Here is a 16,099-nt window from a genome sequence, read left to right as displayed (position 1 = left end):
TAGCTGACCAGCTTTGGGGAGGGGAGGATCGCCAACCAATATGGAAAACCTAGTGAAAGAAGTTACTTCTGTTACAAACCTAACACAGCCCCAGAGTCTACTATTTCCACTTCATAAACAAAGTAACTATCAAGAACTGACCAGATCATGTGAACAAAGTCACCTCTATGTAATTTTAAGCATCAATAGTTTGTTCGCTTGCGAACATTCAAATCAGATGTATTAGAACTTCAGAAGTAGGGGCAGAAGGCTGGTTCAGTTGGTTAAGTGTCTGTCTTAGGGGTGCCTGGGTGGCTCGGTTGGTTGAGCGACTGCCTTTAGCTCAGGTCATGATTAATTAATTAATATATGTATAAGATCAGGCCACTATTTTCTACCCGAGTGTTGTTTTGTTTTGCTTTTTTAGTATCTTAATTAGTATTTTAATATCTGGTCTGTTTTTAACATTGCTCAGATTAGTTCATTTTTTTTTTTTTTTTTGGTCAATAATCTCTTAAGTGTCTTGCTTAGAGGAACTTTAAGAAAATACCTGGCACCTGTTGCTGCTACTTATTATAAACGAAGGCCTGGTGTAAGACAAAGAGCTTCTTCAGCGTCTCTCCCATTACTATTTTCTCACAGCAGATCCTAGGAATACTTCTGAAGTTTTTTGTTTTTTTTTTTAAGGTTTTGTTTATTTATTTATTTAACTGGGAGAGAGAGCAGAAGCTGTGGGGAGGTGCTGAGGGAGAGTGAGCAGCAGACTCCCTGCTGAGCAGAAAGCCTGATTTGGGGCCCAATCCTACGACTCCAGTGGCCTGATCTTATACATATATTTTAAAAAATGCACTCCATTCTCTGACTACTATAGTCCAAAAAACAAATGTTAGCAAAACTTACTACATTTCAGATGTAAGATTTAAGAGATTTAAATATCCTGGCTCAATGTTCCCAGTCTGCTCAGATACTAAAGTCATCTAGACTTTAAGAATTCTTGCTTCCTGGTTGAAATGAAGATACTCCTTTCCTCAGCTACAGGAACTGCAACTCACTGATGTTTTGCCCATGCTTACCAGTGGAGTACATGCTATATAACTTAAGAAAAAGCACTATAACTTATGGACCAGTTTTCCGTTTTGCTGGGTGAACAGATAAAATAATTTGGCAAACGCTGAGATTTGGGGAAGGTGGGTAATGGGTACACAAGGACTCATACTATCTCTTGTGTGTATGGTTAGACTTTTCCAAGGGACCAGACTCACCAAGAAAGATGAGGACTCACATAATCAGAGGAAAAAAAAAATTCCAAAGCAAAAATTAAAAAAACCAAACCATAAAATACAAATGCCAATCAGTGAAATGAAAATCTTTCCATAGGTCAGACAAATGTCAGTATCTGCAAAATGTCACTAATTCAGCAGTTCACGTCCTTAAACCACAGCTGCAGACCAAGGGAGCACGAAACAGCTCTCTGAACAGAGATTCCGGAGTCCTTGTAGAAGCTGCGGTGATGCACAGCACAGCTCAGGGTTTCACTCTGCCTAGTCAGCAAGTCAACCAAAGGGCAGGGAAGACCCTCGGGCCTGACGTCACGCGTGGCAAAGGAGGATGTGGGGCTTGGAAGGCAAGTCAACAGCGGTCCGAATCCAGCCTCTACCCTGCTTACCCAACTCCGGCAACACATGAGGGCGCGCTGACCCAACTTTTTCTTACCCCTCGACCGGTGCTAATTCTGTCCAAAGCACACTTCTGTCCAGCACGTAGCAAGCACTCAATCATCAGAGGTTATTCTTTTAATAAAGAGCTGGAAGAGGCAGAAACAATACAACCACACATGTGTTCGGTATTTAAGCCAGGATAATGAAATCTACCAGCCCCCTGCTGAGAAAGCTGCTGAACGGGGACACCTGGGTGGCTCAGTCGGTTAAGCCGCTGCCTTTGGCTTAGTTTATGATCCCGGGGTCCTCGGATCCAGTCCCGCATCGGGCTCCCTGCTCAGCGGGGAGCCTGCTTCTCTCTCTGCCTCTGCCTGCTTGTGCTCTCTCTGACAAATACATAAATAAAATCTTTTAAAAAAAGACTGCGAAACACATCAGCTCCAACATACAAATACCAAAAACTAGGCACACCTGGTTAGAATCCCTCTCTGGCTTTCTGGCCCTCAGACTGACTCCCAGATCAGACTCCAGCTGCCTTGAACAAGGACAACATGACTGCCATGAGAGTGAACTCAGAGTCTGCTTATTAGAGTGGGTTTATAAAAACTTTATAATTACTTTTTTTTTTTGGTAGGGTGGAGAAACTGCTGAAGGCTGCTGCTTCTCCTTTAAAAGAAGACAAATTTTTATTTCTTGGTCTGCATACAGCCTTGAAATTCCATTTGTTTCTCTCTAATCTAAAGTTTACGTCCCACAGCACCGAGATGCCAAACCTGAAAAAAACCAATTATCTTAAAACCATTTTTGGTAGAAAGAGAAAACTAAGTGAAATCTACATGTGAGTCATAGACCGCTGGTCTCCTTGCCCATCAGCAAAAGGACTGGAACACAGCCCGCCTTGTGGGGCACAGAGACACAGCAGACAGCACCAGCCAATTATTACAGACACTATAATGGCCAAAGAAATGGTGCCAGAGTGGCAAAGAGAGGGCAGTCAGGAGAGATTTTATGTAATACGTGAGTTTTAAGCTGGGTTTGGAAATATGAGCATGAGCCAGATGGACAGAGGGAGGGAGGGAAAGGGCTTCCGACCATGTTCAGACATTTGGAGGCACGAAAAAGTGTCATGCTTGAGCAGCATAAATTCTCTGTGGCTGAAGCATACGGTACAGAAGTAGAGGCTGGATAGCATGGAAAGTTAACTTGGGAATCATCATGACAAAAGGCCTTGTATGTCAGCCTTCAGAGATCCACTTAGATTTTTAGATCAGAGAATGACAGGATTGATTTCTTTTCATTTTCATTTTCAAAGACTTTATCTTCTAATTTTTTTAAAGATTTATTTTTTTATCTTTGAGAGAGAGAGAAGAGCAGGGCAAAGCCTAAATGTATTTTCAAAGTAGAGTCAAAGCTCTCGCTGATGCCTTCAATGTGGAAGGAAAAGGAGATGAGGAGGACTCCAGGTTTCCAGCCCAAGTCACCAGATGCACGATGGGCATATTTACTGAGACAGGAACACTGGGGACGGCACAGGCTTTCGTGGAGCAGTATAGCATTTGCTTATGAACAGATTAGATTTGAGATGGCTGTCAGACATCCAAGAAAAACTGTCAAGGACGGGGCACCTGGCTGGCTCAGTTGGAAGAGCACACGAGTCTTGATCTCAGGGACCAAGATCATGAGACTCTTAGAGCCCCACATTGGGTTAGACACTACTTAAATAAATAAAAAAACTGTCAAGAAGACTGTTGGATATAGAAGTCTGGAGGTCAGAGAAGATGCTGAGATTGGAGAGAATTTTGGAATTCCCAGTACTGACAGCTCTGAATCTGGGTAAGATCACCTAGGGAGGATACATCAAAGGGAGTCTGAGGACCGACTCCCAGGGCTTTACAACAAAAGCCAGGAAAATGAGAAGCATTCAACGAAGGAATTAATTAAAAGTCAGTCAGAGAGAAGGTAAATCAGGTGGGTGTAATGTCCTAAAAGTTGGGTAAAGAAAATCCTGCAAGGAAGAAGGAATATTCAATGGAGTCACACCCGATGAGTGGTCAGAAAAGGTCTGAGCACGACGTCTACGGTGGCAGCAAGAAAAGTGATTTTTGAGGAGTGGTGGGAACAAGAGTGAGTACAAGACAAGGTGATGGCAGAAAGAGAGAAACAATGAATTTAGGGGCTATTATTAATAACTCATTATTGTTCCTACTTGCTGTTATTCACTCTGGTTTGCTGAGGAGGAAGCAGAGAGATGAGTGGCGGCTAGAGGAAGCCGCGTGGTCGAGACAAGGTTCAGGAAGGGAGCCATCACGGCGCACCTGTAATGAAGGGAGAGCTGGCAGAATGGAGTGGACCATGATGTGAGGCCAAGCATGGTGAGACATGGGACCGCATGGGCAGGCAGCCTGGCCTCAGGTTGCAGCAGCTTTAGTCTAGCTCTGTCCCGGGTGGGAAGGCAGGAGATGGCTTAGTGGAGGTAAAGAGGTGAGAGGTGATGGAAAGTTCTTTTCTGGTAACTTTATGTTCTCCATGAAACAAACAGCCAGAGTTTCCACTGATGGTAACTCATGAGGATATGTAGGCAGTTTCAGAATGAATCACAGCTGCCCCCTCCCGCACCCCCGGAAAAGGAGCAGAATGAATCAACTATAGAGATGTGAAAAAAATGCCAGGCAGCACTGAGGCTCAATGACAATGTCCAGCAGCCACTCAAAATAATGGTTTGGAAATGAGGAGAGAAGGCAGCAGACAGAGTGGCATTAACAAAGATTAGAGTATACTTAAAACCATGAAAACTGAGGAAAGCCCAGAAGAATTTATAAGAACCACCAAAGTGAAGCCCACTTTTTTTTTTTTTTTTTTTTTTTAAATCTGACAGAGAGAGCATGAGCAGGGGGAAGGAGGCAAGAGGTGAGGGAGAAGCAGACTCCCCGCTAAGCAGGGAGCCCAATCCGGGGCTTGATCCCAGGACCCTGAGATCATGACCTGAGCTGAGGCAGACACAACTGACTGAGCCACCCAGGCACCCTGAAACCTACGTGCTAAGAACAGTTTTATGGCTGATGGCACAGGAACTGGCAAAAATAGTGACTGTGGTGGTTCTCATCCAAACTCTCTCCCCATTCTATCTGACCCAAATATCCTTTTCTGAGCTACAGGAGAGACTGCCCCTTTTAAGTGGGCCAGTAAATCTGAGTCTTCCACCAGAGGTGCACCAAGTAACAGAATTAGCTCGTTTGCCTTACCATGAACTTACAGAGAGATCAAGGCCCTATTATTCTACAGGGCGAGCAATCCCTTCGGAAAACTTTGTGGGTGGCCAGTCTACCACTCCGCCCCTTTCTATCTTTAACCAATGGGTATGTAAATTTCTGTCCTTTTGACAGCATCTCTGTGGCAAACAGCAGCTAAGGACCAACATCAGACGGATGTGTCCAGGCTTGGTCTTGCGCCTTGACTGATAGGACCTTCTCTGGGCAGTGAGCCCTCAGGCGGACACCCACCCTTTGCTGGGGGAATTAGGACAGATGGAAACTCAGAATTTGAAAGAGAGAGTGAATGGCAAATTCGAATGCTAGTGAGGTCAAGTTGTACGAACATGGAGGAGACAATTAGGTGTCACTATGACCTTAAAAGGAAGAGTGTACACAAGAGAATGGCTGAGAACTGAATGGGAGACAGACAGAAAATCAAACCTGAGCCCAGCCTCATCTTTGAAAATGTCTTGATGATAAAAAGAAGAGAACAGATAAATTTGACAGAATGGCATAAAAGAAGAAAGGATTTACTGGAACATTTATGATTCTGCTAGAGTAATCACTACTTACTTAGCTTACTATTATTGTTACTACTATTATTATTTCTTGATTTATGAGAGTTAAGGAAAAAAAAGAAAACACAACACCTTACTTTGCTTATGTGCTCAGGAGCTTGATCAGGAGTGTTGCTGAATTCCCCACCAATCTGGAGGTCACTGACACAGCAAATTGAATCCCTCAGTTCTGTGAGCTTCTGACTGCCCAATACCAGCATCGTCTGGTATGGCTTGTGTTCTTTGTGCTACAAATCAAATGGTAAATAAGTAAATGTCCACTTACAGACAAAGCAATTAAACTGTAAATCCTGTCCTGACCAGATCTAAATGAAGTTACTGGTTTTCTTAATTTGAAGTTATCCCCATAACTCAGTGTTCTGTGTTTTCTTAGATTCTGTATTTGTCAATTTGGCACCCGTTAAGTACAGGTCCAAATTAATGGCCAAAATTGTTTACATCCCCACCGTGATCCAGAGCCTGGTCTCTGCAGCCACTTCCTTGTTCTCACTCTCACACACCAAGCAGGTATTTCCCTGTCCTAAATCAATTAAGGTTAGGTAGCAGACAACTAGGGAGACAGACCCTATACCCCCAAGCCCGCTGGAATTATTCAAACTAGCCAAGCCTGAACCGTTCGCTCTGCCCTACCCTGCCCTGCCCTACCCTGCCCTGCCCTGTCCATGGAAACCTCAATAAAGGCTGTGGTCTAAAGCTTCTCCTCACTCCTTCTCACTCCCAACTGTCTCCAGTGCTTCCCCCTGTGGCCCTGTGGCTGCAGCCGACTCGCTCTTCTCAATGGCACGGACCTGTCGTATGGTCACTCGGCCACCTCTGTTAAGTTAGAATCCAACAGACAACTGAGATACTTGGTGCTATGGTCTGAATGTCTGTGTCTACCCCAAATTCAGATACTGGAATCCTAATGCCCAAGTGATAGTGTTCAGAGGCTGGGTCTTTGGGGGGTGGGGGTGATGAGGTTGTGAGAGTGGAGCCTCATGAATGGGCTTCATGGTCTTATAGAAGATCCCACAGAGCACCCTAGCTCCTTCTGCCACCTGAGAAGTCCATGACATGGAAGAGGGCCTCACCCGCCTGTGCTGGCCCCAAGCTTGGACCACCAGCATCTAGAACTGGGACAAACTGCTGGTTATAAGCATCTCTATCAGTGATTTTTTGTTACAGCAGCCACACAGACTAAGACACTTGGCAACAGAACTTTCTTAGTTTAAGCTCAAGTTTATCATCAAGATGCTACTAAAATGTAATTACCAAGAACCTTTGGAATATAACTTTACCTAGCAGCACTGTTTTATTTATTATGATTTTTAAGTAGGCTCCACACCCAACCAAGGGCTTGAACTCATGACCCTGAGATCAAGAGTTGGGCGAGCTACACTGACTGAGCCACCCAGGTGCCCCAGCAACAGTGTTTTAAAATGTCTTGCAAGTTACCTCATGGAAGTCAAGCAATCTATACACTACTCTCATGTTACAGACCCAAAAGTTTGGTTTTATTGGTTTGGTTTGGCTGGCAGGGTAATTGTACCAACTACATCCCAGATGCTTCATTACTATTTTTCACAAGTGCAATTCAGGTATACTATTATTTCAATTAAACCTTATCGAAGTTTGTGACATCTATTCAGGGAATCAAAAATACACACATTTGGGCTAGGACTGAATTCTTTTTATTAGAGACCTCTAAGAAATTTCTGAATATTCCTTAACCTATTGACTTTCTGCATTTTCATCAAAGAAGAACTGTCTTTAGTTAGACAACTTCCCAAGTATTCTGAATTCGTGAAAAAAGGTTAACTTACTCCTTTACCAGTCACCTATTCTATTAAAACAAAAACAAAAGCAAAAGCAAAACTAAGAAACAAACCCAAGAATTCATATAATTAGAGTCACTGTGGATTCACATATACTTTCAGTTGTTTCCAGTGAAGCAATCCGGAATAACACATTCCAATAGTGTACTGTTACATAAAACAGCATATGTTTGCATTGATTTGGACCCTAAGGACTGTGACTCTTCAAATAATTAAATCATTTGACAGAAGTCACCTATTTTATCTGTGAAATGAAAAAGGTTTTACTACTGACCTTATGAAATATAACAGGGTATAAGATATTCACAGATAGGATAAGCTCCCCTTCTTCAATCATGTCTGCTGGATTTTCAGGCTTTTTTCCTATGGCATGTGACTCCTGAAGGAGAAAAAAACAAGTAAGAGACCTTAAAATCAGTGTGACTCAGCTATGAGGCAGTGGGTAAGCAAGTCAGGCAGCCCTGGCTTTGACTCCTAATTTTACCTTAAGAAAACTGTTAAAACCTCTCTAAGCTTTAGTTTCATCATCTAAACAACAACAACAACGAAAAAACCAACAAAACAGAAAATACTTGTTTTATAGGACTACTGCTAGGAATATGTACATAAAGCATCTAATAATGGTTGGCCCTAGATGCTTAGCAACCAATGATAAAACACGAGTATCAACTAATGTTGGTATAACGCTGGCATTTACAGCTGCTAATAGCACTTCCACATGCTTCCTCTCACGCTATTATGAAGCTATTTGACAGATGCACCAAGGTTCAGATTTACCCAAGATAAACCAGCAAGCCTGAATGTAAATACAGATTGGTTTGGCTCTAAAACCAACACTGTCTTGCCTTTTACAACATTAGCGCATCTGTACTCCCTCACACTTCTATTATGTGTGCACGATAACTATAAAACAGGCCCCCTAGAGGAGACTAGTTAAGAAGTACAGATGCAAAAATAAGAGAGAGTGACACTATGCAAAATGGCACAGCAGGCAGCTCTAGGGATCAGTCCCTCCCCCAAAGCAACCAATAAGATGGAAAGAGAGACTGGAACCAACTGTTGTGGAATTCTGGAATCTGATTAGTCAGTTATATCAACTCAGAAAGTGACGATGAAAGGACAAGCTGCTTCTCTTTATTAATAAGCACAGAGTGCAAACCAGCCACCATCCCCCGGTTCCTCAGCCCCCCTGCAGATGTGGAAATAGGGGCCCATGTTCCTGAACGGATGACTGATGCCATGACAAGCAATGGGGAACTTGTTCTCCCAAAACTGGGGGTTGTTTTGGTTGCTCTGGTAATGCCCTGATGTAGACACTGGCCTTGGTGTTGGGCCTCTTGCCAGCAGTGGCTTCCCACAGCAGCACCTACTGGGAAATTTAGAAACAGGGCTTTTTTTATTTTTTTAACTTTTCTTTCATTTATTTATTTATTCACTATTAACATATAATGTATTATTTGTTTCAGGGGTACAGGTCTATGATTCATCAGTCTTACACAATTCACAGCACTCCCCATAGCAAATACCCTCCCCAGTGTCCATCACCCAGCCACCCCATCCCTCCCACCCCCCTCCATTCCAGCAAGCCTCAGTTTGTTTCTTGAGATTGAGTCTCTTATGGTTTGTCTCCCTCTCTAGTTTCACCTTGTTTCATTTTTCCCTCCCCCACTTTTATTTTAAATTTGTGGAGGCAGACATTTAAGGAAATCTCAAACAGGTCACTGGCTGTCCGCAGAGATGATGAAACAGAAATATCCATAACCATACACAACAAGGAATACATGCAGCTCCAACAATCAAAAAGTAAAAAAAATATACTCAGGACGTCCAGTATAGATTTGTTGTTCTCAACAAAAACATAAAGCACACAAAGAAACAAAGAAACGTCGCATTCACAGAAAAAAAAAATCTGACAAAAACTACCCTTGAGGTGGCCCAAATACAGAAGTTACTAGTCAAAAATGTTAAATCAACTGTTTTAAATGCACTCAGTGAGCTGGGAGTAGGAAAACACATTCAAAAGTCATGATAGAAAAAAAACATTAACCAAGAATTCTATACCTGGCACAATTATCCTTCAGGAATTAAAAAAAGAAATTAAGGCATTTTCAGATTTAAAAAGAGTAAAAACTATGAGGGAATTCATTACCAGTTGGCTTTGTTTAAGAAATACTAAAGAGAGCTCTTCAGGATGAAATTAGAAGACACTACACAGTAACTTGAATCCATAAGAAAAAAATAAAGGACACTGGGAATAGTTAACTACATAGGCAAATATAAAAGCCAGAGCTACTGTACATTTAGTTTATACCTTTTTTCCCCAAAAGCAAATGGATAAAATATTTATAAATTTATTTATTTATTTTTAAAGATTTTATTTATTTGACAGAGAGAAACGCAGCAAGAGAGGGAACACAAGCAGGGGGAGTGAGAGAGAGAGAAGCAGGCTTCCCGCAGATCAGGGAGCTGGATGTGGGGCTCAATCCCAGGACCCTGGAATGGTGACCAAAGCTGAAGGCAGATACTTAACAAATGAGCCACCCAGGCACCCCAATATTTATAAATTTATGTTAACAGACACATAAAGATGTGATCTGAGACAGTAACAACATTAAGGGGTAGGGACAGAGATGTATATGAATGGAGTATCTATCCTTCAAGGTATTACTGAAACAAAGTTGGTATTATTAAGACTAGGTTGTTGGAACTTTAAAATGGTAGTTGTAATCCACAAGGTAACCACTACAAAAATAAGTAAACACATACACATGGAAAGAAGGAAAACAAAATACACCTTAAAAATTTAACTAAATACCAAAAAAGACAGTAATAGAGGAACCAAGGAACAAAAGAGAGATATGACATACAGATACCTAAATAGTAGAAATAAATCCTCATCAGTAATTACTTTAAATACAGATGGGCCAATCTTTCCCATTAATAAAGCAAAGGTTGGCAGAATGGATTAAAAATATTTGATCATCCATACACTCTCTGTAAGAGACTCACTTTAGACATGAAGACACAAAGAGTTGAAAGTAAAAAAAATGGAAAAAGATACTCCACACAAATAGTAACCAAATGAAAGCTGTATTATTGTCAGACAAAACAAACTTTAAGTCAAAAAAGGTTATAGGAGACAAAGGAGGACACTGTGTATTTTAAAATATGCAATCCCAAAAGAAGGTACAATAATTATACACACATGTAGCTAACAACAGAAAGCCAAAATACACGAAGCAAAACTGACAGAATTGAAGGGAAAAATATACTGTTCGATGATAATCGGTGCAAATTTCAATACCCCACTTTCAATGAGTAGAATAACTAAACACAAAATTAATTAGGAAATAACACTACAAACCAATGAGACCTAATCGACACATACAGAACACTCCATCCAACAAAACATTCTTCTCAAGTGCACACGGATGATTCTCTGAGCTAGACCACCAAGCCTTAATGAATATGAAAGTACTGAAATCATGAAAAGTTTATTTTCTGATCATAACTGAACAAAACTAGAAATCAGTAATAGGAACAAAAACTTAAAAAATCAGTGGAAATTAAACAACACACTCTTAAATAACCAATGGGTCAAAAAAGAAATCACAAGAAAATACCTTGAGACAAATGAGAACAAAAACGCAAGAGAAACTTATAGGAGGGCACCTGCGTGGCTCAGTTGGTTGGGTGACTGCCTCTGACTCAGGTCATAATCCCAGGGTCCTAGGATTGAGTCCCACATCAGGCTCCTCTTGCTCTGTGGGGAGCCTGCTTCTCCCTCTCCCTCTGCCTGCCACTCCCCTTGCTTGTGTGTGCGCTCTCTCTCTCTCTCTCTCTCTCTAATAAATAATAAAATCTAAAAACAAAAAAGGAACAGGATGTTGCAAAAGCAATACAAAAAGGGAAACTTACAGCTAATAAACATCTGCATTAAAAAAGAATGATCTCAAGTAAATAACCTTACTGTATACAGTAAGAAACTGTAAGAAGGGGAAACTGACCCTAAAACTAGAAGGAAGGCAACAATCAAAACTAATCCAAGAGGGGCGCCTGGGTGGCTCAGAGGGTTAAAGCCTCCCTGGGATCGAGCCTTGCATCAGGCTCTCTGCTCAGTGGGGAACCTGCTTCCCTTCCTCTCTCTCTGCCTGCCTCTCTGCCTACTTGTGATCTCTGTCAAATAAACAAATAAATAAAATCTTAAAAAAAAAAAAAAAAGAAAAGCTAATCCAAGAAAAAACAGAAAATCTGAATATTAACAGCATATTGCTGCAGTGATATAATGGTAAGGAGACTGAACAGTAATTAAAAACTTATAAACAAAGAAAAGCACAGGACTAGATGGTTTCACCGGTGAACTGTACCAAAGAATTAACATCCTCCCCCTCAACGTCTTCCAAGAAAGAAGTGTGAAGGAGAGAGAATACTTTTTTTTTTTTTTTTTTGAAGTAAGCTCTATGCCCAATGTGGTACTTGAACTGATAACCCAAGGTCAAGAGTCACATGCTCTACTGACTGAGCCAGTCAAGTGCACCGAGGGAATACTTTTTTTCCTTAGGATTTTATTTATTTATGTATTTGAGAGAGAGAGGGAGAGGATCTGGAGCCCAATGTGGGGCTCGATCCCAGGACCCTGGGATCATGATGCCCAACCACCCAGGCGCCCCTGGAAGGAATACTTCCTAATTCATTCTATGAGATTCTGATACCAAAGCCAGACAAAGACACCACAAGAAAACTACAGGCCAATATCCTTTATAAATATAAGTGCAAAACTCCCTAACAAAATACCAGCAAACTGTGGTGTCTGGGTGGCTCAGTCAGTGAAGCATCTACCTTCAGCTCAGGTCATGATCTCAGGGTCCTGGGATTGAGCCCTGCATTGGGCTCCCTGCTCAGCAGGGAGCCTGCTTCCCCCTCTCTCTCTGCCTGCCTCTCTGCCTACTTGTGATCTCTATGTCAAATAAATAAATAAAATCTAAAAAAAAAATTAAAAGAAAACCACAAAATACAGCAAGCCAAATTCAGCAGCATATGAAAAGGATTATATACCACAACCAAGTGGGATTTATCCTCAGGATGCAAGAGTAGTTCAACACATGCAAATCAATCAATGTCATACACTACATTAACAGAAAGATGGAAAACACCCACATCATTATTTCACTGAAATACAGAAAAAGTATGAGGAAATCCAAAACCCTTCCAAAATAGGAACTAGGAACAAAGGGGTACTTCCTCAACACGATCAAGGATATATACAAAAAATCCACAGCTAAAATCATACTCAGTGGTGAAAGACTATAAGGATATACACTTTTGTCACTTCTACTCAACATAGTACTAGAAATTCTAGCTAGAACAATTAGATTTTTAAAAAGGAAGGAAGGAAACAGAGTGAATGAGCAAGCAAAATAGAAAGTAAGAGATAAAGTTAGTTCTGTTTACAGATAACAGGCATGATCTTCTATGTATCAAATCCTAAAGAATCCACACAAAAAGCCTATTAGAGCAAATAAATTTACCAAAGTTGCAGGCTACAAAATCAACACACAAAAACCAGTTGTATTTCTATATACTAGCAGTGTATAACTTGTAAAAGATATTAAGAAAACAATAGCGGGGCACCTGGGTGGCTCAGTGGGTTAAAGCCTCTGCCTTCAGCTCAGGTCATGATCCCAGAGTCCTGGGATCGAGCCCTGCATTGGACTCTCTGCTCAGCAGGGAGCCTGGCTCCCCACTCTCCCTCCGCCACCTGCCTCTGCCTACTTGTGATCTCTGTCAAATAAATAAATACAATCTTAAAAAAAAAAAAAAAAAAGAAGAAAGAAAGAAATAAAAAGAAAATAATAGCATCAAAAGTAATAAAATACTTAGGAATAAATTTCATAGAAATGAAAAGACTTTGGGGGCCTGCCTGGCTCAGTCCGTATAGCATGCAACTCTGATCTCAGGGTTGTAAATTCAAGCCCATGGTGGGTGTAGAAATTACTTTAGAAGAATAAAAAAATCATAAAAAAAGAAAAAAAAAATCAAAGACTGGTACACTTAAAAACTATAAAACATTACTGAACAAAACTAATGACAACTTTAATAAACTGAAAGGCATAGCTTGTTCATGGATTCGAAGATATTCAGATGACAATACTATCCCAAATCATATAGAGTCAATTCAATCCCTATCAAAATCTCTGATTTTTTTTTAAAGATTTTATTTATTTGACAGAGAGATAGAGAGCACAAGCAGGTAGAGCAGTAGGCAGAGGGAGAAGGAGAAACAGACTCCCTGCTGAGCAGGGAGCCCGATGTAGGGCTCTATCCCAGGACCCTGGGATCATGACCTGAGCTGAAGGCAGCGGCTTAACTGACTGAGCCACCCAGGGGCCCTCTATGATTTGTTTTTTTTTTCCTCAGAAATAAAACAACCCTCCTAAAATTCCTAGGGAATTCTGAGGGACCATAAATAGCCAACCAAAACAATCCTGAAAAAGATTAAAGTTGGAAGACTCACATTTCCCAATTTCAAAAATGACCACAAAGCTATAATAAGCAAAACAGGATTAGGATTAGGATAAGACAGACATATAGACTAATGGAGTGGAATAGAGAACTCAGAAATAAATCTCACATGGTCAACGGACTTTTAACAAACATGTTAAGACCATTCAAGAGACCATTCTTCAACAAATGGTGCTGGGAAAACTGGATATTCACATACAAATGAATGAAGTTAAACCTTTCCCTTATATCATATATAAAAATTAACTCAAAATGGATCAAAGACTTGAACTAAGAGCTAAAACTATAAACTCTTAGAAGAAAACATGGGGGGGGGAGCTTCATTACATTGGATTTGCCAATAGTTTCTTAAGAATGACACCAAAAGGGGCGCCTGGGTGGCTCAGTGGGTTAAGCCGCTGCCTTCGGCTCAGGTCATGATCCCAGGTCCTGGGTTCGAGCCCCGCATCGGGCTTTCTGCTCAGCAGGGAGCCTGCTTCCTCCTCTCTCTGCCTGCCTCTCTGCCTGCTTGTGATTTCTCTCTGTCAAAATAAATAAATAAAATCTTTAAAAAAAAAAAAAAAAAAGAATGACACCAAAAGCACAGATAACAACAACAAAGAAAACAGATAAAGTGAATTTAATCAAATTTTAAAACTTTTGTACATCAGAGGAAACTATCAAGGGAGTGAAAAGACGACCTATAGATGGGAGAAAACATTTTAAAATCACACATATGGTAAGGGTCTGGTATTCAGAATATGCAAAGAAGTTTTACAACTCAACAAAGAGACAATGCAATTAAAACACAAGTAAAGGACTTGAATAAACATTTCTCCAAAGATGCTCAACATCACTTACCATTTGGAAATGCAACTGAAATCATAATGAGATACCACTAGGATGGCTATTGTCAAAAAACAGTAACAAATGTTGAAGAGAATGCAAAGGAATTGGAGCCTTTGTGCACTGCTGGTGGGACTGTCTGTGGAAAACAGTTCGGTGGTGCCTCAAGATGTACCTAGAATTACCATATGACTGAGCTCAGGTATATACTGAAAAGAACTGAAAATGAATTCAGACAGACAGCTGTATACTGGTGTTCACAGCAGCACTATTTACAATAGCCAAAAAATGGAAATAAGCCAAATGTCCATCAGAAGATGAACAGATAAACAAGATGTAGCATATCCATAAACAGAAATACTACTCAGTCAAAAGAAAGAAAAAGGGAACGAAGTCCTGATACATACCACACACAGATAAACCTTTAAAACATTATAATAAGTAAGTAAAACAAGCTGAACACAAAAGGAAAATAGTGCATGACCCCACTTATGAGGTATTAGAGCAGGCAAATACACAGAGACAGAAAGTAGAATAAAGGTTACCAAGGGCTGAGGAAAAGAAAAATGGGGAGTTATTTAATCAGTAGAGAATTTGTTTGAGATGATGAAAGAGTTCTGGAAATAGTGATGGGTACCTGACACAGTGAATGTACTTAATGCCACTTAAATCAAACATTTTAAAATGGTTAAATAGTAAATTTTATGTAATGCAAATTTTACCACAATAAAAAAAAACAAGGGTGCCTGGATGGCTCAGTTGCTAAGCGTCTGCCTTCGGCCCAGGGGCCTGGATCAAGTCCTGCATCAGGCTCCCTGCTCTTCAAGGAGCCTGCTTCTCCCTCTCCTCTGCCCCTCCTCCAGCCTCTTCTCTCTCTCTCTCACATGTGCTCACTCTATCTTTCAAACAAATAAATAAAAGCTTAAAAAAATAAATAAAAGGTAAAGAAAACAAATGTCTCTATGTATTATCAAGTGCCCAACACAGCATCTGACACTCAGGAGGTCCTTTAGAATATGTACTGAATGAGCCCTCATTATTTATCATCTTAAACTTTTCTGAGGGTTTACATAAGAGATGGTGGATTAAGAATGTGCCTAACCAAAATCAGGAGCAGACTAAAGTACCAGCAACAGGGGGATGAAAAGGCATGAATTTAGCCTAAGATAAAGAGCAAAACCAAACTAAAAGCAGAAATAAAGGGATGCTTGGGTGGCTCAGTCAGTTAAGCGTCTGACCCCAGTTCAGGTCAGGATCCCAGGGTCCTGGGATCAAACCCCGCATAGGGTTCCATGCTCAGCAGGGAGCCTGCTTCTCCCTCTCCCTCTGCTGCTCCCCCTGCTTGTGCTCTCTCACTGTCAAATAAATAAATAAAATCTGAATGAATGAATCAATGAATAAATGCAAGAATAAATAAATGCAAGAACAACGGCAGAGATCTTAGAGTCAAACATGCCATCATTTCAATCCCT

The 16,099-nt window shown here is 40.8% G+C and overlaps 1 protein-coding gene across 1 annotated transcript in view; it reads right to left on the bottom strand.

The window, feature by feature from the left end:
• Nucleotides 1-16,099, bottom strand: part of LOC111156633 (small nuclear RNA activating complex polypeptide 3) — a 39,509-nt gene that overhangs the window by 10,001 nt on the left and 13,409 nt on the right. Inside the window, exons 4-5 of the mRNA XM_022517641.1 lie at nt 7,555-7,659; nt 5,544-5,693 (exon numbers count right to left, since the gene is read on the bottom strand). Coding sequence (XP_022373349.1) covers nt 5,544-5,693; nt 7,555-7,659 — 255 coding nt within the window. The remainder of the gene's footprint in view (nt 1-5,543; nt 5,694-7,554; nt 7,660-16,099) is intronic.

Source organism: Enhydra lutris, unplaced genomic scaffold (assembly GCF_002288905.1).
Source record: "Enhydra lutris kenyoni isolate GAN:26980312 unplaced genomic scaffold, ASM228890v2 scaffoldscaffold47, whole genome shotgun sequence".
NCBI lineage: Eukaryota > Metazoa > Chordata > Mammalia > Carnivora > Mustelidae > Enhydra > Enhydra lutris.
Note: the sequence above shows the minus strand (reverse complement) of the source record. Positions and strands in the feature narration are given on the sequence as shown.